The sequence below is a fragment of the Anopheles ziemanni genome, chromosome 3 (genome assembly GCF_943734765.1).
Source record: "Anopheles ziemanni chromosome 3, idAnoZiCoDA_A2_x.2, whole genome shotgun sequence".
Lineage (NCBI taxonomy): Eukaryota > Metazoa > Arthropoda > Insecta > Diptera > Culicidae > Anopheles > Anopheles ziemanni.
The window spans coordinates 51,878,181-51,901,549 of NC_080706.1; the positions used below are offsets into that span (position 1 = coordinate 51,878,181).

The 23,369-nt window shown below is 46.3% G+C and overlaps 2 protein-coding genes across 2 annotated transcripts in view; one reads left to right on the plus strand and one right to left on the minus strand.

The window, feature by feature from the left end:
- The window catches only part of LOC131284962 (neural cell adhesion molecule 2), a 61,957-nt gene extending 51,383 nt beyond the window's left edge, over positions 1–10,574 (minus strand). The window contains exon 1 of the mRNA XM_058313820.1: positions 10,097–10,574. Coding sequence (XP_058169803.1) covers positions 10,097–10,574 — 478 coding nt within the window. The remainder of the gene's footprint in view (positions 1–10,096) is intronic.
- A 10,081-nt stretch (positions 10,575–20,655) lies between these two features.
- LOC131284963 (mucin-22-like) lies at positions 20,656–23,125 on the plus strand. The gene is made up of 3 exons (XM_058313821.1): positions 20,656–20,700; positions 20,779–21,028; positions 21,115–23,125. Exons 1-3 carry the CDS (start codon positions 20,656–20,658, stop codon positions 23,007–23,009), a joined length of 2,190 nt encoding a protein of 729 aa, XP_058169804.1. The 3' UTR covers positions 23,010–23,125.
- Positions 23,126–23,369: the final 244 nt, after the last annotated feature.

The following is a 23,369-nucleotide window of genomic DNA, read 5'->3' on the forward strand; positions in this document are numbered from 1 at the left end:
GATTTGAATTCTTCACACTACCGAAACGAACTGATCCATAGTGTTCATGGAAAAATGTGACCCCAAAGTCCATCGCCAAGTACGTCGACTTGATAAAACGGCGATAATAATAATTGATGGCAGACTTGCTCCTGCTGGAGAACCGAGCGCAACCGCAAAGCGTAAAAGTTGTGCACGGAATAGGGCATTGCCAACTCATCGCCACCATGCAATCGCTGCAGGAATACCAAATAATGGCAAACATTCCAATAATGTCAACAATTCTCAACAGTCGAAAGACCAACCCCCCCGGGAGTCGAGGCGAAAAGTCGATGCTGCGGGGAAAAAGAAGTGTTGGAAGGCAATGAAAACTATTCCTAAAGTCACACGCGGCGGAAGGGAGGGAAAGTAAAAGAAGCACGTCTTCCGATCGACTCCTGGCGGAGCAGGGTACAATTCGGGAGCCGAAATTGTACACGGTTTCGTGATAAATTGTAGAATGCGCCAGAGTGAATGCCGAAGATTGATGTTCTCACACCGGACAGCGATGAGGCAAGATGGCGAGTAGGAAGGCAGGGAAAACGGATTGGGGCAGGAGCGTCGCCAAATGGATGATCGAAAGATAGGACGGTCGTGCAGGCGTTCGTATCCCGTACGAGGTTCGGACCGGCGACCGATCCAACCCCAACCGAAGGTACCCGGCAATGAAAGAGACCGAAGAGTGAATGAAAAAATGCTTTATCACTTAATTAAGATCATAACTGGTCGGGTGGAAAGGGCAAAGAAAAGAAACCCCATTCGCTGGCCCGAGTGAACTCTTGCTGGGGGTGGCTTAGGAAGGAGAAGCATTTTAAATTAAATTCCATTCGCATTTAGGAGATAAGAGATGCAGGGCAAAGGAAAAGAGAGAAAAATTTGTAGTGCTCGCTTTTGGTCGCCGTCGCTTCTTTCCGGCTGGGAAAATATCCCATAATGCTGCCCGGACCCGACCGGGATGCCTAAGGAAAATGTCAACGAAAGGCAAAATTGAAGACCGACTGTTTGGTTGTGCAACAAACCGATTGTCGGCGCGCCGTCAGTGTCTGGGAAGCGTTCGCGAACGGGGTAGCTGGTCCCGCGGGTAGGGGTCGTCGCGTTCGTCGAGAAATAAAATTCGCAAATAAAAAAGAAAATCGCCAGTCCGCTTGATCCTCCGCAACAAACCATGCGGCTGAAGCTGGTTGATGTGACAGTTGAAAGCACACCGTCCAGAAGGACGCCGTTAATAAGACGAAGCCGGACGAAATAAAAAACGAAACGAACAGCGCGAACAGGTCGATGTCTACAATGGAAATAAACAGTTATGGTGAAAAGGATTTCTTCACTGCTTTGTGGGAGCATACCATCCTTGACTTAAATCTTATTGGAGCTGGGGAATTCCTTCAAAGGAACAGTGTCAGGCTGGTGCGACGGTGTCTATGATTCTTTTTTCTAGTTACGAAACCCAAGCAATGAGGAAGCTGTCGAATATTATACTTTTTCTCCAACATAGATCCTTAAATCACTTGGAGGTACGAGTTAAAGTATTTTTTAGAATGTATTTATGTTCAAACATGGTAAGAGTCATAGCAGCGATAACATGCAATGGACGATGAACATTTCAAACATTAAGCTCCGAACCCATCAAGTGGCAAATCCCTTTACATTTATATTCTTCAGTTTACAACTGACCATGGACAGCTGATGTCTATCGGAAGAATAACCGGTTGCTTCAAACTATTCTCATTGTCTCGGTACTAACAGCTTAAATCTATGAACAGCTGGGAAGAGTGGATTAAATTCTCGTTACTCGTCCACTTCGAATTACGTCCACCAGAGCAAACCCTCATCATAGATTTGGTTGCCATTTCCTTGACTTTGTGTTCAAATGACAAAAAGGAAAAAAAGGAGATTTCCTACAGTTATTTGTATGTCTTTCTGCTTTTTGCAATACTGGCCCGAATGAAGATTGACTGGAACTTCAGGATGTCTGTCAACTTTTCGGTTTATTTCTAATGATCCGGATGATACGATACGGATGAAGATTGAAAGGGTGTCTCAAAAGTATTGAATTTATAAATGTTGAAGAAAGTCCTCAGGATTTGTTTTCTAAAACTAATAGCAGTAGAAGAAGTAGTCAAATAATTGTGTGTCAATGAATGAAAACCCAAACGATAAACTCAACAAGGCAGTGGTTTATTTTCTGAACAAAAAACTAATTGAAGAATACTTGTATATCAAAGAGTTAGCTCGATAAAAAGCATATTTTAGCTTAGCTCTGTGTTATTTGATTTGACCAACAGAATAAAAATAAAATATAAAAAGAAATAAAATATTTTTAAAAAAATTGCACATCATCTCTCGTTTATAGATGAAACAAAATAAATACTTTTTTCAGGTACGATGTATAAAATAACTCCTCCTAAAGCAGATAAAGTTCAAACATTGAGTATGTTTTGAGAACTAAGAAACACATATGTTATTGAATTAGATACGAGGCAGATAACGGTTTTCTCATATGGATACTTAATTACAAGATTACTGAACACAATGGATTTGTATGGCTAACAAAACAATTCCAAATTTCAACTTATGTCCTCAACTAACAGCCAGCTTAACAATACACTTACAAACCATGCGCTCGTTCGCCGACGGTCATCGTAGCGAAAGCAAATTCCACTTTATCATCCAAAAAATGACCACCCACAATGGCCGGCGGTGTTAGGTAAGAGCCGTAACATTTCCGGCTCGAGCATATAAATTGAATTATTGTCCCCAAGATGGACGCCGGAAAGGACGCCCGGGCCGAAACCGCCAAGTGTAATCCCATACCAAAGATTACCGCTAAATGGCGGATCATTTTTCATCTCACTTAACAGTGCTCGGCTGCTATTAGGGTACCGTTTTTCGTTCCGCCCGTTTTGGTGGACACTTTCTTGTCCGGGTCCGCTAATCGCCGGCTCCTAGGCCCCGGCTGGCATGGGATTCATTTCTCCAAAACGGTGCTGACCGGTGTGGCTCACGCGTCCTCCTCCGGCAAGCGGGTACGGAAAACTTCCAACATCAAACGTGTAAACATCATCATTAGGATGATAATCGCATCGGAGACGAGTGCTCCCGGTCCCCCCAGTTCGCCTCCGAGCGTCTAGGATGACGTGTCGCAAGTGTCGGAACATGTGGTCATTCGTGCGACGGACACGACTTCTCGCAGCCGCACGCACATTCCGCGAACGCCACCTTCCGGACACAACAGCCGGGACGGGTGCGTGAAGGACGCGCTATAATGTTTCATTTATTAACTCCATCTTTTACGCCGCACGAGCCGTTACGATTGGGGAGCAAAAAAAAAGGACCGTCAGTGTTGGTCCGGTATCCATCCATAGACAGAAGGTTTCACTGTCTTGAATGGGATTTTTTTTTAAACGAACAATAATCGCCGCAGGAGAGACAAAGTTTCACGTTGGCGAACATTTCCATCAGTGCAACAACCCGCAGTACCATTATCGTCATCCTTGTTCCCATCATCATTGTGCTCACCGTCAGCATCGCTATCATCATCATCATCATCATCATGCGGTGGAAGAATGGTTTCGTCCAATTCGGGACCACCAGAGTCATTAATGTTGCAGCATTGTGGTGTTACATTTTTGTCACCGCTTTGCTCGAAAATTCTCGACACATAAAACCATCCCGGGCAATCCTCATCCGGGAGCCGCCTACAGAGACAAACTCAGACCGCATGAGCACATGAACAAGAGCGATGCTGTAAATGTTCAACACGAACTCCCCGGAGGCATGGCCCTCAATTTGTCCACCATTTTATTTGAGTTGGACCACCATTTTTCTCCCAATTGGTTCGTAAGGTTCACCCTGTTTGTTCCTTACGCGTTTGGGACCGAATTTCCGGCCCTTCCTCTTAACCGCTGTTTAAACTTGCCTGGAATTCCCGGTGGCGGGAACGGGAAAAAGTAGCCCAGATTCGACAGAATATCCAGCGGGAACGAGCTTATTCGTCCGATCTGTCAAAGTGAAGCTTTGTTTACGTTTTAGTTTGTTTACGTGATCTAAATTGGCGGCAGGTAAAAGTGGAATTGTGAGTCATTATCAAATATAAAGTTTATGAATGGTGTTGTTGAGTTCCTCCTCCAAAATTTTGCGTCGAAGACTACTCGCTTTTTGGTTTCTCTCCAACAACATCGGTCGCATCCATATACGTTGCCCATACCGACGTTGTTGTAGCAAGCGAATGAACTTTTCATGAAACGTTTCAATTAAGCAAATGCGTCCGTTCCCGCCGGGTCGTAGTTTCGCGTTTTTTAAACATAGCGGGAACGAAATCCGTTTTTTTCATATGGAGTTTCCCGTCATCCAGCGGGATTCCCGCTGGACGGCGGGAATATTCGTGCGAATTCCGCTGTGTCTAGCCGTCGCTTTAGATAATTATCGTTTGCAAGGACACGCATTTTTTAAACCATTTCATGATCGACCGTCATTTTCTTGGCAGAGTTGGAGCCTCAACATAGAAGCAGTTCAATCAAAGCGCGAATAAACAATTTAAAGAAAATGATATTCCACACCTTGTTTTGCCATAGCAAAAGCATCCGTCTTTACTGGAGTTTGCGGAGAAAGCGTGACAGAAGCAAAATTAAACAACAGCAAAATATGTTCCATTAATTGATTTTCGCTTGCTCGTTTGCAACGGATACTTGCACCTGGCCCGGGAAAGAAATATTATCCAGCTGCTTTCTTTTCTCGTGTTTCCACCGACTCTCTCTTCTTTCTTTTTGTTTGCTCTTTTTAATTTCGCACAGCAAAAAAACAAAAAAAGCCACAATCCTGCCTCAAGCGCCAATCATGGGCGAAGGACGCCGCCCCAATCATCATTCGTTTCGCCGCTTAAAGAATGGATGAAACAACGAACCGAAAGAAAAAAAGTGTAAAAGGACCGATACGGGTTGCACGGCTTCACCCACGTGTCCGGGCCCTTTGGGAGACATCCATGGCAATCACCTTTAGCCATCTGAACGCCACTCGCGTGAAACCCACGGGTCCCACGTTTTATTTCCTAATAAACTTTCGCCCAATGAAACATAACCGGTGGGACGTGATTCGCTTTTGGGGCAGGTTTTACTGCTTTATTTTTAATGAGATGGGACGATCGGAGCTGTCCCTGCGTTCTGCTGTGCCGGAGAAAATATGTTTGTGTGTGCCCGTACATGCCTGTTGCCATATTGTGCTGCGCCTTCCACCTTCGACATTAAAACATCGTTCCCGCTTAGCACGTACGGCTTGAATTTGTTGCCGGTCGCCAAAGGGACCGCCCCGTCCGGGTGGTTGGAGGACAGATGAATTGATAGCCCAAGCGAAGAAACCAAAGAGAGAGAAAAAAAAGGAAGAAAATTATTGTGCCATGACAAACATTACCACAACCTTCCCGGCCAAATGGCGCACCTTTGGCGCGCAGCAGCGCCTATTAAAATCCTGCTGGAATGGTGTGCTTGAGCACCGACCGCGGGACACAACGTATGCCACAACCGGAGCGAAAGGAGATGGTTGTTGGACTGAAAAAAAAATCCAAAAAAATATTTATATATATTTTAAGCACCATTCCGAGCGCAACGAAATGATAAGCGGTTCGTGTCGCAGCAAATCGGCCTGCTGCTACGGCGATAGCGAGCGAGCGTGTCCTTACGCCGAGTGAAGAGGATGAAAGTGATATTCAAAAAAAAAAAGGAATGAATGAATGGAACGCATCCGAATCATTGTGGCCCTTCTGGGTTGTCGGTTTTACGCAGAAATTATAGCAAAGCTATGAGACTGCGTTTTTCCCTCGTTCGGCGCCATATTTAGCGCGATCGCAATGTGTCTTCTGATGGCCGGGAACGATTAAAAGGCGCTTCAATCTATTAAATTCTCATTCACCACGCACGGCACTGGCATTTCGTAATGTGTAATCATATTTAACGAGCAGTATAACATATTGCACGACTGCTACTGCCCTTCCACGGGCCAAATTGAGAGGCTGATGAGGCCACAGCGCTTCGCTTTGATTTAATATGTTTAACACGCCGGCAACATATGCTTGCACCGGGCGGGTACTTCAACGTCCAACGTGTCTTGCTACGGCGGATACGTTGTAATGAACACTTCAAACGCCACCTGAAGCCTTCGACTGAAATGTAAGGTACGTTTCAAACTGTACGCGTCTGATCCGGTCCGAGCTGTACGATGGCTTGTTATTGGCCAGGTGTGAAAGCGTCGTTTAGAAGCGGCAGCAGCAGCTGCGCACTGGGCGTAATTTGCATCTCTTATCGCAATCTTATCTCGCGGAAATGCAAACGACGGTGCAACGACGACAATGACAATGGGGACCGCCAAATGCATTACCATTGAACCGGCTGGGTGGTTCATCGTCACGATCTTCCGAGGATTTCCATATTCAGCTCGAAGTTTGTGGACTTTGAACAGACGCTGTGGTGCATTAATTCACACGTAAATTTTACCTCATTGTGAAATTTCAAACGAATCTAAATCATTGTTGAATTTATTACATTCCTTTCAAACCTTGCCTAGTGCAATTATCTGCAATTTTAGCTACGAAAATGAAAACAAATACGGGAACTATAGGAATTTGATGAGAGATCGCAACGCAACCAACTTTGAATGCAGCGAACCTTACACTTTCCTCTAAGCCTCGTATGCACTCGTCCCGGTCGAGAGCAGACCCCGGGACCGGAGCAGTTCCGGCAGAAGAAATTTCCGGACCATGATGTGCAGGATGCCCCCCAGCTCACTCAACCAGCCCCCCCCCCCCTCTCTCCCCACCCCCTCCCAAAACAGCCTTCGAACGGTCCACCGGTAATTACCGAAGCCGCAACGTTGCTAGTCTTCCCGCAGCATCAAATATTCATATGCAATTAAGTAACGGCAACCCACCCATCATCCCGGTGTTTGGGTCTTTCTCCATCGCGACAGGATACGATCGGGGCAGGAGCGTCAGCTAAAGCCAGCTTTGGGGCGGGTATGGGAGCGATTTTGCTAATGCGTTTGCCCAGTACCAGGTGATGATGGCCGCGTGCGTGGGATTTGCTGTATCCTGTGTGAGCGTACCGTAAAACCATTCGCCCCCGCCCCCACGAGGGAGTCGGCAGCAGCTGCCGAGGCCTTTCAATCACCTCCAGGGCTCCAGGAGGGAATCAATTAAAAGCCCGTCAACCCAAAACGCTTGCTAATCCGCCCGATGCTCGGATCGGTTTCCGGGAATGCATCAGTCCGGCGGAGAGGCGGGACGTCCGAAATGGAACCGACCGCGCGTCGGTGGGAGCCGACTTTTTCCAATTCGATTCCGCTGACCCGGTGGAACCCGATCCTGGGCGTGGACGTCGTTGCTGCCGTCCGGCTGAAGCTCATCGTTCGGCGATTGCGGCACGCATAAATATTGCATCGCGTTCGGTGCCGTGAATAATTACCGACCATAAATCTCACACTTCCAGGTGCGTGTGACCAGCGGACGGGTTTGGGTCCATACGTCACGGGGAACGTTCAGCTGGCAGCAGGCATATAACCGAGCTGGAGCAACTGGGCTACATTGTGCTTCTCCAGCTTGCGGCATGGTTACCGATTCGTGCTGCTTCGTTAGCATAAGTAAAAGTACAACACTTTGTCGATGCTATGAATCGCAACGTGATGGTGTTGCCATAACAATTTGTGGAAAAGCATACTCAATTCCGAGAAATGTTGTATCGCAAGCTTAATCAAGAGCCGTAAAATAATAGCATGATAAATGATGGTGTTTTATTTAAATAAATCCATTGCCTTTTTGGTGGTTAATACAGTAAAATTTGATTCATTATGATTTCATTTTATCATAAAAAGAAAAACAAAAGACGTGCTGATCAGAACGATGTACAGAAAATCTTTTAATTTAACCCGTCACTTACACATCTCTTACCCGTCACACACCGATCCCCCGCCCTCGGGAAAGTCGTTCCTCTTCGACTTTCGCAGCCAGAATTAAAAACTCATTAAATTTATCCCACGTGCATATGCATCAATCTTATAATTGAATGAGCAAATTTCCTGCAGCCATCCGGGCACGTCGTCTCTGCCACTGTGGATTGTCTGCGTGGATGATGGATGGCGTGCTAAGCAGCTGCCAAGCGCCACCGCAACGCCGTCAGAAAGACGTGGTTCCGATTCTTCGAGCCCTTGCCTATTCTACGGCGACAAGTTTTTCGTCAAACAAAAGAAACGCACGCATGCACACCGCAGCGGTTTGATGGGGGGGAGGGGGCTGGGAAAATGATCGGCCCGCAAACTTCGCCCCTTCTCCCTTCTGCAGGCTGCCGCCATCCCTAGGGCGAGGAAGTGCCAGTGCCCGGAATGAGTAATGAGATCGGATATTACCCTACCCGAGGGGGCATGGGGGATGCTGGTTTCTGTGGCGCCGGGATGGAGGTGCCCACGCGAGATGACGTGAACCGATATGTCTGACGACACGACGTCATAAAATATTCGGGACAAATTCACGTCTGTCAAGGTGTCAAAATGGAGAATCACTGCCTGGGAGCGGGCGCCGGTCGTGGGTTCGACCGATGGATTATGAATGTGAATTCAGAGCACTCCCCAGGGGGGTTTGGGGGCCGGGCTGACGTTCTCGTACCGAACCGCGCCAAACCAAACCCGTCGCCGTAAAACGTTAAACGGTATGTGATGACAGTTTCGCCGCCCGGGGAACTTTCAGCAAACTGTTTCAGCATGAATTAGCGAGAATCGTTACGGGATGAGCATGGCAGCGTTTATGACGCACCCGCGACGGCGCCATCATTTGACACATGTCAAAAGTGGTTAATTTGATTCGCTTTGTACTGGAAATTGGTGTCATGAGTGTTTGATTGCTTTTCGTCACGAATCCGTCAAATCGTTATAGAATCAAGAACAGTTCTGGATACAGCATGCATCACACTATATTTTACTAACCCTGCCATATGGTGGTGTTTGCAGTAGTTCGTAAAATTGGAATTTATAGGAATGATTATATTTTGATTGTTAATAACGAAAATAATATTTATCCAAACTATTAGGTAAGAAGCAGGCAAGTTACATGGAGAAATATCAATAACCTTTCACTACTGATTGATTTTTGACATTGGACACTTAAAAACTTTTGAAAGGAGCATCTATATTTTTGAATATTGATTTCTTATAGTTTGCATGCAAATTATCTGTTTATTTATCTAGTTTACGAACAAAAAGTTATCACAAATCAGGTTGGTCAAATGTAAATACAATGTAACATAGTTTATTGTGGTTGTATAGTAGTACGTGTGGTGGTATTAACAAATTTACTTTCTATTCGTTCCCAAGAGACATAAAATTTATAAAAAAAAAATGCGGTAGCGCCACTTACATAATCGGCCCATGAGCGCCGGGGCTCACCAACTCGACAGTGTGGGTTCGAATCTCAACCAAGACCGGACCCTCCCCTGTACGAAAGGACTAACCACCTACGTATTTAAAAAGGTAACGTGTTTAGCAAACCCTTCAAGGGAAGGCATAACCCTAAGACGGTCGTTTTGCCAAGAAGAGGAGGACAGTTGGTTTCATGAACGTATGTGAAATCAAGCTTACGCTTTTAAAATAAGATTAATAGTTTAAAAACTACTGTTTGTACTTTATCTGATTGGAACAGTTCTCGAGGGAAGATGTAGCATCATAAAAACTTTGGATGATATTTTGTTATCTCAAACACAAAATCTGGTATGTAGGAAGAGAGGAATAACAGTGCAAGTGTCTCTCATTTGAAGAAAAGCTGGTAATACCTAAACCCTTTTCTAATATGGTGTTCATGTTATTCAATATTGTTAAATAAAATTAAATTAAATCAAAATTTAAAGTTGTCATATGTTAAAAGATAATTATACAAATTGTTAGTAATATTCAATGATATGTCTGTGTGATAGTGACAGACAAAGCCGACATATAAGTCCTAGTTCATACACACGAGATACAAACCAACCATCTGAATAATCATAAAAAAATTATCCAATAATGATGGCGCATCTTCCGGAGGTTGGGGAAAAAGGTGTTTGACACTTACCTATTCTAATATTTACAAACATTTGTGTCAGCAGCACGACAGCGACCAGCAACAGGTGCACGCGGGATCGATGGTAGAGCCTGCCGCGTATTTTCCATCGGCCGCCTTGTTTGTCCTGCACCTCCTCGTCATTCTCCTCCTCCTGCTGCGTCCTTCCCGTCGTAAGCGATCGATGCAAGCTTGTACCGGAGCTGTCCCTGCGTTCGTCTTGGAAGTCGCAGGCGGGCCACGGAGTCGTTGCCGTGTCGTGCTCCGGATCGCCCCCACCAGTGCTCCGTCCTTCCGCTCCCTCGACCCTGCTGCTGGCCACGGTGTGGGCCGGAAAAGCCACCAACGCCGCCACGCCATCGCTGCAACTGTCGTACGCTCGGAGCGTGCTCTCCCGCCCCGTGGCATTCATCTCCACCGGAGCACCGGAAGCGTCCCCGGCCGGCCGCCGACGGTTGTAAATTTCCATACAGCCACGCGCCAACCTCATGCTCTGCGGTCGCTTCGCGGCCCGAATCGATTATTTATGCCACGCAGTTTGTTTGCCCTACTCTCGCAGCTCGCAGCACACTTCACACCGAAAATCTCAGCGGCACACGCGAACCGTGAAGCACGAAACAAGTCACGTTAGTTTAATTTGCTGTGATTTGTTATTTTTACCCACTGATTTAGTTTGCTTTACGCCGCCTCTGCCGTCACCTCCCACCGGGTTCCGGTTTACATTCGTTAGCTGGCTTTCGTTAGCTGGCTTTCGGTGGCAGTCAAACGGTCATAAAATTTGCAACTACCGGAAGTGGCTCCTCCTTGTGCCACAACAACAAAAAAATCAAACGCACTCACACAACCATGTATACACTCACTGACGGGCACACGCGTTTACAAACACACAAAACACCCATAAACAAACACCTGCCCACCCGCAGCGTCAAGTCCTTGAAGGGTGTGAAAGCGTTCTCCCCCGCTCGCCAGGTTGGTGTGTACGATTGTTTGACCTGAAAAAGCACTTTGTTCACTTAACCGATTGGAAACTGCCCGTCACACAATCCAAACAGCACGCAAAAGCCCATAATTTCCGTCATCTGAAAGAACAGTGGCGAAAGGAAATTGCTATAGAATAAAAATGTCCCGGGAAATTCGCTAATAAACGAACGCCGAAATACAGCGAACCACAATGGGCGCTGGCCGGGGGTTGATTGAATTAACCTCTCACGCACACAAGCAATCAGGCAGCTAGCAAAGCTTCTCTAAGCCCGCCACGAAATGTTTCACGCCGTCAAACGTTTGCGTCAACCCGAGAACAATTGTTGTTGACCAGAAAAACAACCCCAAAAAAAGGGGTTTATGATTTTATTCACACGCCAACAAATCTAATTGCGCTTCGTTTGTAACAATTCGCTTCTCCTACACAGTTTCCTCATTACGGCACTGTCCACAATCTGAGCCGGCGTTCGTTTTGTCCTTCGGGGCAAAATTCGGGCGTGAAACAGCGAAGGACTAGTCGAAAAGGGAAAATTAAAGCCAGTTTTGTGTTCGCGCAAATTTTCCTGGTGCAACGTTTCCCGCCGTGGCTTTGTTTTCTTCCCGGAGCTGATATAATTTTAGAACTCTCGAGTCGTAGCTACACATTCTTCGTTCCTTCCCTATGCGCTCCCTGTGCCCGTTTACGGATCCTTGAACTCTGGTGTTTTTTTTTGCACTTTTTTGTACGTTCTCAAATTTCCATTTTTGCACTGCACCGTGGGGCAAAAAACCTCGGACCAGATTTTTCTCACATCATAATTGGTTTTCCTCTCCGTTGCGCGCGCTTCGGCCCCCGGCGGCTCCGTCGAACGGTGAAGTTTCGCCGGGCAGCGGTGCGGCACGGCCTCCTAACAGCTTTCACGCTTTTCCGAGCTTCGGCGGGATGGTCCTCGGGTTGGTCCACGGACCGCTGTTCATCCGTCTAACTTTCGTTTCGGAGCGCAAATGGTCTGGAATGAAAAGTGTCGAGAAAAAAAAAGGGAGGATGAAAAAATATCTTAGCGAATGGACCGTACACTGAATAGGGTAGAGGGTCCGTGGGAAAAAAGGAGCGAAACAAATAATGAATGGAAGAGATGCCAAGGACAATGGCCACGGGATGAAAAAGGGTGGCCTAAAAAGTGAAGAAAGTAGTTGGATCGGGAAAAAATATCCCGAAAATAATGCATTCTCCACTCGTACCGCGGCACCGCTGGGAAAGGATTTGCAGGAACGAACCAAACACACACATACACCCACTCACTGGCTCGCACACACACAAAAGGGATCTTCACTCACAGAAAGCTCTATTTTTTGTTATTTCATCCCCTCTTGATGCAAAAGTTTGCGGCTGGAAAGGAATTCTGAGTGCACCGACAAAGATGGGCATCTGTGTGCGATGAAAATTGAAATTCAATTTTTATCCCTCGTTGTGACGTCGGGTTTGGCTGGGATGCTTTGACACCGGACCCAACCCCAGGGTCCACGCTCCTGCTGTGGCAAGCAACGGAAAGTGAAAAAACGAAATCTTTTTCCCCGTAAGGGAAACCACCGAAAACCGATTACAAGCGAACGTGACGGTGACAAGGGTCAGTGATTAAATTTGTCAACTTTAAGCATCGATCGGCAAAGGCTCATCCGATGTGGGGGTTTGGGCAAAAGGATTGACCCATGTTACGTCCATTAAAGATTTTCAGAACCGCTTCATTGATTTTCTTCCACCTCTGGCATCAAATTGATTTTTGAGAGCGCGTGGATTTACTTTATCTTATTGCGGTTGATAAAACGTCGACGATTTCTGCTGCAGATGTGCTCCAGGGGTACACACAATCGGTGCACTTCCTGTACCGCGTTCGTGTGTGTGTGTTCGGCAAACACTCGGAGACTCGAAAACAACCACTTGCTTTACCGCCCGACACGGCGATGATGCACTGTGGAACGTTAATAGGTTTATTCATCCGCACCTCTCTTAAGCCTGTCTTAGTAACATACTACCGCATCTGCCTAAGCTGCGAGCAATGACAACAAGCTCCCTTCTAATCTGGTGCCACTGATGCCCGAGCAAACCCGAGGTGGGCCGGTCCTGCAGCATCAACATTGCAACCCCTTTAAGCCGTTGCTACTTGCACTTGTTTAGTTGATAAATATTTTGCTGCCGGTTTCCGGCCCGCCAACACTACAGCCTGTCGGCGATGGAAGAGAAAATTGTGTAGGAAGTGTTTTTCCTTTAGCTGGAGCTGCAAGAACCTGTGGTGTGGTATCATCGCTCACACATATACACAACAAAAAGAGAAAACCGTAAAGTAGTGCAGGTCTACGAGAAGTTCGGGGCGGAACAACAAAACACCTCCGCAAACATATGCATCATCATTTACGAGCGTACCGGCGCTCACTGTGTGACATTGTTTTCCAAGAACGGCGTACCCAAGGTCCTAGGTCGGTCCCCTCCAGTCTCACTAGGACAGTTTCTTTTTCCCGAGCTGTTTTGCTACGAGGAAACGACAGTTTTGAGAATACAAAAACATTCCCGACAATCACTATCAGAGTTTTATGACCCTCCCGTTCCTCACGCTGGGCTAAGAAGTAGGAAGGGCCAGTGTTCTAAGTTTCCCCGACGAAAGTGCTAAAGGATCTGCACCGGAAAAATGTTTTTTCCTACTCGCCTACGGCCCGTCACACCAGAATGGACGTACACACTCGTCGAAGCGATCGTGAAAAACTCGTGATTTATGTACTGGAAGAAGGTCGTTATCTCACGATGGGGATTAATTTCAGTCAATAAAAAGAAAAACGAACATACCAAACGATGCACACAGACACACACACACACACACCGGAATGAGGGGTTTTCTTTTCAAAGCCTCGATACAGCAAATCGTTTTCTCAGAGCGCATTGGAAGATGCCAGTCCATTTAAAAAGGCAAGAAAAAGGGACCAAAAACCGACAATCCGGACATCTGAATGGTCCGGCTTAATTGTATCCACACGGGAGCAGTTCATATTCGTTTCTGTTCCATCAACGGGCGAACTTTCTGCCATTCAATCGGCACCGGAAAACCGGAAAGGCAATAGTGGACCATCTCGATAAGTGGGCGAGAAACGGGAATGTCAAGAAATTGGAAAGCATCCTTCCTTCCGGTGACTCGAAGATGGAGCGAACGGTGCTGTTGTTTTTTTTTGTTGTGCCCTTTCCGTGCTTGCCAAAAGATAAAACTGGCAATAAAACCGTAGGAAAACTCGGTTTTGATGGGAAGCTGCATCGCTACACGGTGTGCTCGCAGAAGGAAAGCGTTATTCATTATCACATATCGTTTTCGCCGGTTCGGTTTATGAGCTAGCATAAAATGATGGTACGCTTTTCTCGAGGCAAACGATGCAATCTCTTGAGCTCAATTCTTTCTCGTTGGTTTAATTGAGACGCTTAGTTCTGGGGAGATTTTTTTCAAAGCCCGAGCTTTTAAATTGATTCCTTAAATATAAAAGGATTATGGAACAGAGCTCGTGCCGAATAAAATTATATTAGATGGTTTAAAGTATATTCTTATGACAGTCTGTTAGTAAATTACGTACTTTGTTTAAATGTAGATCATAATGACGATCATTGATCATGTTGAGACAAATGATATATCAAGAAAACTTAAAACGAAAGTATTGAAAAGGATAATTTGATTAAAATTATTGTCAGGATGTGAGGTTATATTGTACTTCACTATGTTTAAAATTGATCATTAAAAAAACAACTTTGGTTTCAGATGAAGAGGGTTCTTTGAGCCTCTAGTTTGCGATAATGAAGCATTATTTAACTCAATCCATCGTGTTGCCCTGTTTACGTTCTAAAAAATCCACTTGCCCAATGTCCAACTTTTGCGCCAAAATTGAGCACAAAATTCCATGATGAAGCAAAATCTTCATTTGTGCTCTAAGACCGTCCACCATTGCCGGCTATCAGTTCTTGCGAATTAAGGAACAACGTCATTTTTCATTTCATTTGCCACAAAACCAACACATCCGAGGGGTTGTTTGTGCTTCCACGGTTGTTTGGTTTTGTTGGGCGTCGTGGCAGGGCGTTGTCGATGGGGTCACGGAACCAACCGGATGAATTTTTCCACCCTCTTTGGCAAGAATGAAGAGGGATAATTGCAAACAAAAATTAGTAGGTCAAGAATTCTGTGCGCCCGGCGGAACGAAGGGCCACGGGAGGGCGAACCGCCGGGTGAACGCTTTATTCAAAAGGGAATTAAAAGAAAGATACCCCCAAGACCTCAAAAGAAGGCGCTTTGGCATGCCATTTACCCGGGAGGCTGCCGTTTACGAAGCACCGTTCTTATGTTTCGTTCTCAAGTTTCTTCCGGACCCATGGCTCCCGTGCTCCCGTTCGTCCGTAGCTCGGCGCATACAGCCGGCCACTCCTCATCATCCGGGGGGAAGCAAACATCGAAATGGTCGCATACAAACATGGCCACGGTGGCTGGAGAGCAGCTTATAATTAATTGAATTTGTTAAAGCGGAAAAGCGCTTTTGTTGAATCGCTGTTTCGCCCAGCTTTGCTAGTTTCTTTTTCCGATTACCGTGATTTTTCTTTTCCTCCCCATGCACATACAAGTATCTTTTGTGTAGTTTTTCCGTCCCGCCCAGTATCACTTTACCGGAATATAGCTTTATGCCCAGGCAGCAACAACCGTTATGCTAGAGATGATTGGTATAGTTCATATGTGAGGACGTTTGAGCATTTTTATGCTTGAAGTTTTCCTTCAAGTGTTATAAAAGAATAGTTATACTTATTGGAAAATCTGACCCTTCTGACAAATAACTATAAAATGCAAAACTGCAAAATTGCGTATGTGTTTGCAGCTCGTGATTTAATAAATCTAGTCAACTGTAGTTTTTCAAACGCTCAATAATAAATAACATGCCTTAGGAAAACAGTGCTGAAAACAAATGTTAAACAGTGCAATATGCAATGCAGCTAGCGAAGGGCGGAATCAGTTCATGAAAAATGCAACGTCTTGTTAAAGTTTGAAAAATAAACAATTAAGCAAAATGTAATCACGTATTCCATTTTCCAAGCATTATCGTTTCTCACCGACGATTCGCTGGCATCATGAAGGAGAATGTGCCCGTTGTCTTTCTACGGAAGCAGCAGCGGAGCCATGTGAACCCCCTAAGAACCCCACGATGATCTACACGACGCGAACGATGGTTGTGTAGCTACCGGGGCGAAACTCGACCCTGTTTCAGCTTGATTTCCCCCGAGAACTAATTACATTATCGTGTGAAGTGGGACAAAAAATAAAAGTATGATCCGGTCATGCGGTTGGTATGGTTGCAAAATTGTCCGCCAAACCTGCGCCATCAGTATGTTGTTGACACACGGTCACTCTGGAAGGTAGGCACCGACCGCGTTTCAACAATTGAACCATATGTTTCTACCGTGGCGTATATTAAGAAACATATGGCGGAATATGCCATTTCTATATATTTTATCGCGAAACGATAATTGGATTTTGCAATGTCGTTAGTTTTAGTACCCAAGTATGTGTGTTCCTGTAAGTATTTTTGGAGTATACAATTTTAGGCTAATAAATTAAACAATACTTTATGTGTTTTTGATGATTTTGTAGTTTATCATCAAAAGATCAATTTAAATTAAACTAAACAAAATTGAAAAAAATCTACTTTTTTAACACGCTTCCGGCTTAAACATTTTTTAAAACCCTTTCCTTAATACGATTCGTTCCTGCAAGCATCTAGTTTTTTCACTGGCGGCCATTTCGACCGAAAAAACCTTTAAAAGCATTATACATGGTTCAGCTGGGATCTGCCATGGAAAGCTTTGCATTGATTCGAAAGCGAAATATAAAAAAAAACCCATACTGAGGCGTTCGTTACATAAAACACCTCGCCTGCACAAATTCGTAAAATTTTATTGTTTACCGATAAACCGCAACAACCATAACTTTTCCATTGTGTGTGCACGCGACATTTGAAAACCGGTTGGACGGAGCGAGAAGCGTTTCCCTCCCGGCTCTGGAAAAATCGTTAGTCGAGGGCAGAGAAAGGTTGCCTCCAATGGGGTCTTTTTCTGGTAATTTTTTTAAGTGCATTGCTTCCACCATTTGCAAGCCCGAGGAGGTGCCATTGAATGGAACGGGGCCACGAAGCACGGGGCAACTCTTTTCTCTACCACGCCCAAACATACTTTTACGAAGAAGAAAGACCTTGGCGTTGGTGGATGAAAAGCACACACACAAAAAACCCTTTTCATTCATCACGTGCCGAAACCAACCGCACTTGAAACGTGCCGAAGTTAAGACGATGGAAAGAGTTTTCCGGTGACAGCACTTGGTTGGTTTCCAATTTGATAACATTTTATTACGATATATAAGTACTTTTAAGTATAAAATACGTCAATCTATATCCTCCCAACCACACAAGAACTATTTCTCAGATACAGATTAACAACTTATAGCGATAAAGAACCACATCAGAGTTCGGTTTATCTTTATCAGATTATATGAGTTTGCCATTGGTTCGGTTTGTAATTCAGAGGACATGAGAAAACATGGTTTGGTTTTTTACCGCAAACGATGGTTTTGTTTTTTTAATCAACGCCATTGTTGAACACCACCACGACAGGAATTTCTTTAAATCCGGACAACCGTTCGATGAGGGACAGGACATGACGGCGCTTTCCCGTGAAATCGACGCTTCGTTCAGCTCCCGAATGAGAACCGATTATCCCGGGCACGTTCGTGGAATAGCATCAAACGATTGTCTGTTTGAGTTGCCTCGAAGCCACAAGCTCCCTCCAGCTCTGTGCTTTATGTTGGCAAATGGTAATTCAATCATCATGTACTTGAGCTAACCGGTGCGCGTCCCCCGGGACAAATGCTCCCGGAAGATGTGCATCGGAAAGTAAGGAAGAAAGGGTTTGAAGAAAAAACCATTCGCTTCGATTCCGTACGTTGGGAGCGTGGTCTGACGGTAAGTGTACACGGCTATCGGACTTACAATCACGCTCGATCACACATACAAACACCCCCACTACCTACAAGTTAGACACCACCGATGCAATCGATAGTTGCAATATCGTGTTCGTTGATTGCACTCAAATAGTAAACTACGTCCCACCGGCTAAAGCGTGCGTCTTGAGTTACGTTGAGTGTGGCGTACAGGATGTGCCCAGGCAAGAATAATCGGACTTCGGCGACACACCTCCGTTACTACACCTGATGTTTGATTGGAAAATGTAGCTCCGCGATGGGATACCCCGAAGAAAACGAAAAGCTTCGTACCTGTGCGACTCCCTTGCGGGCGCGGAGTTCGGATAGGAAGGACACCCTGTTCGCAATGAAGCATCGTGCCGACATGCCGGTCAAAACATAAGAAAGTACCCAACGAGATTGAACGGTAACGGTTCGTTTGGCCATCGGAAACATATCGCTCGTGGTACAGACAGCGAGCAAACACACCCACTTTCCCACAAAAAAAACCTCGCGTATGTATGTACTTTCAAGAATGCGGATACGTGACACGACTGGTTCCTGTTTTTTAGCCCTTTATTGGATTGAGAGAAAAACGTGGATCGTGAATGGGATTTGGAAGACATATAATCAGCCCGGAACTGTCACTGCAACGCAGGGACGCAGCAACAAGAGACCCAACATAACTAACCGATGCACAAAAGACTCAGCATGCAGAGACTGAGCGCACCAAGGAAAGTGAGCGAGATGAATGGAAGGAATGAATTTCATATTACGAACCGTGACAAGCCATTTTTCCTCGGATGATCCCCCCGTTTGTGGATGGGGAGGGAGGAAAACGGAATGGTTTCCCCCGGATATGGAAAGCCTGAACGAATAGCCATCGTATTGTATCATGCTTCTATTGATTTTAGTTTGTTCAGAGTACGTTTTTTGACGTTAGCTTTTTGCATTGATTTTAATCATTTCATGTGCACTAATTAAATTGACGTTCTCAGATAAAACAACTAATGCATTGGAAAACAAGAAAAATAATTTTGCGACGACGACCCTTTTTACAACCCTTTTTAGGTAGGTGTACAAAACAATATGCAAATACTACCAATGTTGTCTTTAACAGGCTTGCGTTAAAATGCCTTTGAACATTTGAATGAATTCCCTTCTTTATGTCACAACGAATCCTATTTGTAAACTTTTTCCGCTTCATTACTCCGGTCTCCGGTATGCGGCAGATCATTTTCTTACGTTTTCTTCACGCTTCCTTCGTGCCGTCCCCCCGTAGACCGGGTTTTGCTGAGTCAGCTAAAATAATTTCACTCGGTCGTATCTTTTCCGTCCGAAAGATTCGCCCATTCCGGACGGTTTATTTAACGTTCGCTCATCATCGATATTTTCGGGTTGAATTTTCACCGCTTTGTGTGTGTGTCCACCGCCCACAATCTGCCGATGGCCGTGTGGGTTTATTGGCGGCGTTTGCAAAGTTACTGCTCACCCAACGGAAGACTATTTTTACCGCCCGCCGCTAAACGGAGCCATCGCTATTAAACTATCGCCTCCGGTGGATGTAAGACACAGCGCAAGAATGCGACTGAAATGATGAGAAAAGGGTTGCTGGGCCGACGGGCGGTGACGTTGAACGCTTTCCAACCGATTCCGATGAAATGGACCGAAAGAAAATCGATTTTCGTTTTCTGCCCAAGTGCTTCCGCCCAGGATGATCATCTGGGCAGATAGGCGTTTGTTTATTTTCGTTCTAAGCTTGAATCAGATACTCCTTTTATTTACACTTTGGTATTCAGAAATCGGCCGGAAGTAAGAAAAAGAAAAACAAGAATGCCAAAGCTGCTGCCGGATATCTAATCAAATCTCGAAGACACAAGTTCCCTTTCGATACGCCATCGGTTTGAGAGCCTTACCTAGCCTGCTGCAGAACGAATTTCCGCCCGAACAGTTCCTGAGAAGGTAGTCAATGGCATTCCGAGACACATCATTGTTTTCGAACGCATTGGAACGATCCATTGGGTTTCCAACGGTTACTTTGATGCTAAAGATAGCTTCTGTGGAAATCAAATCAAAATTTCTCCTCCATGGCTGAAGCTTGAATTCACAATGCGGCTATATTGGTTCGAGTTCTCGCAATCCAAAGTTATTTAGAACTTATTTACGTGACGGTCTTTGATATGCAATATGAACCAGCTTGTTGTCATCTTCGCTGGCAAAGTTGAGTCATTGCCTCACCTGCATGGCAGTGGAATGGAAACAGCCAGCTATCAGGTTAAGGCTAGTTCCCTTGGAAACTAAACTGTCTGCTATCTAAACGACTGGAAGCTGAGTGAATCTGTTCCTGTCTTATCACGCGCCGAATCGTTCAACTATCGCACACGTTATCTCCAACTAGCTTTGGATAAATCCGGCAAGGGATTAAGTTTCTCGCACTGCCGTCAACTGAAACAATCCCGGACCGTGTTGCAACATTCGCTTAAATAAGGCCAGCCTCCACCCAAACGCCATCAGTAACGACCAACGACCCAACCAAGAACAAGTCTTCGAAGTTGGATAGGAACCTTTACACCATCGTGCCGCCGAAATATGGATTTTGTCTTCAAAGCATTCTTCCTACAATTCCTCCTATTCGTAAGTGTTTGGCCACGCGGCGGCGTGAGTGCCCAAAACTATTGACAGTTTTTTCTACTCTCCGCGTTTCTGCTACAGGGAGTGCTGGTCCCAGTCGTACGACCGCAAACCGGAGGGACGGACTGCCGCGGCAAGGACTATCTGTGCCTGGACGATGTGCAATTTCAGCTTTGTGTAGATTATGGTGACGGGGTGCCGAAAACCGTCAACGACGAGGTGCAGCAGTGCCCGCAGGGAACGTTCTGTAGCAACAGTGGCCACTTTGAGTGTGACTCGTTTGTACCGCCGTCCACCACAGCCGAGCCGCACGTTGACGTCGGCGAGAGTGGTAAGTGCATCGTGCGGTGGACCGTATGCTGCAAAAGCGGGCTTTCCGTTCTAATCGGTTTATTTCCTTTTCCTCATCAAAACTAGAAACGGAGAATGGACCAGTGGAACCGGTGGAAGAAGAAGCCACATTGCCGGTGCAGGAGCAGGAGGAAGCCACATTGCCGGTCCTGGTGGAGGAAACCGAAGAGGGTTCGCCACTTGAACCAGCAGCCACCGGAGAGGATGATACTGACACGACCCCGAAAGAGGTGCTCGTTGAGGGGGAAGTCACCGAAGTGGTTGCCACTGAAGAGCCCGCCGGGGAATCTTCTCCTTCGCCCGTTGAGGTGACGACTAACGAGCAGGCTGAAGAGTCATCTGATGTAGCGTCGGAAGGAACGGAAGTGCCGGAAGAATCGGACACCAATGCCGACACAACGGTAGCAAGCGAAGCTGAGGCAGAACAAACCACTGAAGATTCGGCATCTCAATCAAGTGTCGCTGCTGAAACAGAGGGCACCGAGGCTGAGGTTGAGTCAAATCCCACCACAGTTGAACAGTCCGTGGAAGCTACCACGCAATCAAGCGAAACCGAAAACACCCAAGCGCCAGTAGAACCGTCAACTGCTGAAGTTCCAGAAGCGACAAATCCCACCGAAGAAGAGGTAACTAACTCGCCCGAGGTGTCTACGGATGCAGAGGAACAGAGCACGGCCACTGAACAAGAACCCAGCGAAACGGAATCCCCCGCAGTTGAAGGCACTGAAGGAGCTGATTCGAGTGCGGTTCCAGAAAATACCGAGTCGAACACCGAGGAAGGTTCTGAAGGCGCTAGCACCAATCAACCCGAAGAACCAGTTCCATCCTCCGAAGTCCCCGAGGTTGAACCAACAACTGAAGATTCCGTAACCGAGGGAGAGTTGGAAACATCTTCTGCCAGTGCCTCTGAGACCGTCACTGAAGGGGATTCCCAGCCGGAACAATCAACGGAAGGTGTTCCTTCGACTGAGGCTTCAAGCAACCCGGAGACGGAGACTGAGGTACCCCAAACGAGCAGTGTGGCTCCGGAGGTATCTACGGATGAGCCGGAGGTTACCGAATCAACCAGCGTTAGTTCTGAACCATCAGAGACCACCGAGCAGGAAACGGTTACCGAAGAAGTCACCTCGGAAGTCGCGCCCTCTGAAGCTAGCCCCACGGAATCAACCGAAGCCAGCACGACTGCCGCTCCGACTACCCCCGGACCATTCGTGTGCCAAGCTGCCGGACGGTTTGCGCATCCGACCGATTGCCACAAGTACTACATCTGCTTTTGGCTGCCATTCGGCCTGTACAGCCTCGAGCAGAACTGTCTGGTAGGGTTCGCCTACAACCCAACCCTGGAACGCTGCACGGCCGATCAGAGTGTCTGCTTCCCGGGCCAGTTTACGTGTACTGCCCCCGGCCGCTTCCCGGATCCGGCCGATCCAACCCATTACTTCTGGTGCGTTTGGAACATGTTCGGTGGCTACCTGCAGTACAACCTGCAGTGTCCCCTGGGGCAAGTGTTCAACCCACTCCGAGCACGCTGCACGTTCGTCGTCGCTGGCCGTGCCCTATCCTTGGAGCCACTGAACGAAGAGGAGCTACCAGTTGAGGTCGAATCTCCCGAAGAATCATCCCAGGCCGATCAGTCGGACGAACCTAACGATCACGACCAGTCTGTGGAGCCCGTGGAGTCGGTCGAACCGATGGATTCGGTAGAGCCTGTGAATCCCGTCGAACCAGTGAATCCGGTGGAGCCCGTGGCCCCGGCAGAGAACCAACCGAAGCTGAAGGTTAAGTTTCAGTGCCTCGAAGAGGGTACATTCGCTGACCCCAACAACTGTGGTCGCTACTTCGTGTGCACCCTCAAGAAGCTGGACAAATTCAAGAAGAGCAAATTCAAGTGCGTCACCGGTGAACGGTTCGACGAACTCGTCGGCGCCTGTGTGCCCGATGTGGACGCTCTTTGCGCTTAAACTTGTGAGATCAGTATGAAGTAACATTTGAAATAGGAAATGCGACCATACAAGAATGAATAAAATATTTATCAGTTATTTATTATTACTGCAAGTCAGAAAATAGGCAATATCATATGACGTCTAAAGTTTACAAATTGGTAATAAAAACAAAATTTGGTAAAATTGGCAACAATTACAACATTTTATTGACACTTTATTGATATCCGAATGGGTTCAGTGTTTACAACAGCTATCAATAGTAGGTTTTGATCCTTTTCAATAAACTGTTGTATCTGTCCATTTAATGCTTTTACAGTCCATTGAATGGTTTTCGTAGTTTTGTTTGACTATCCATTGCTCAGGTTTGCCAAAGAAATA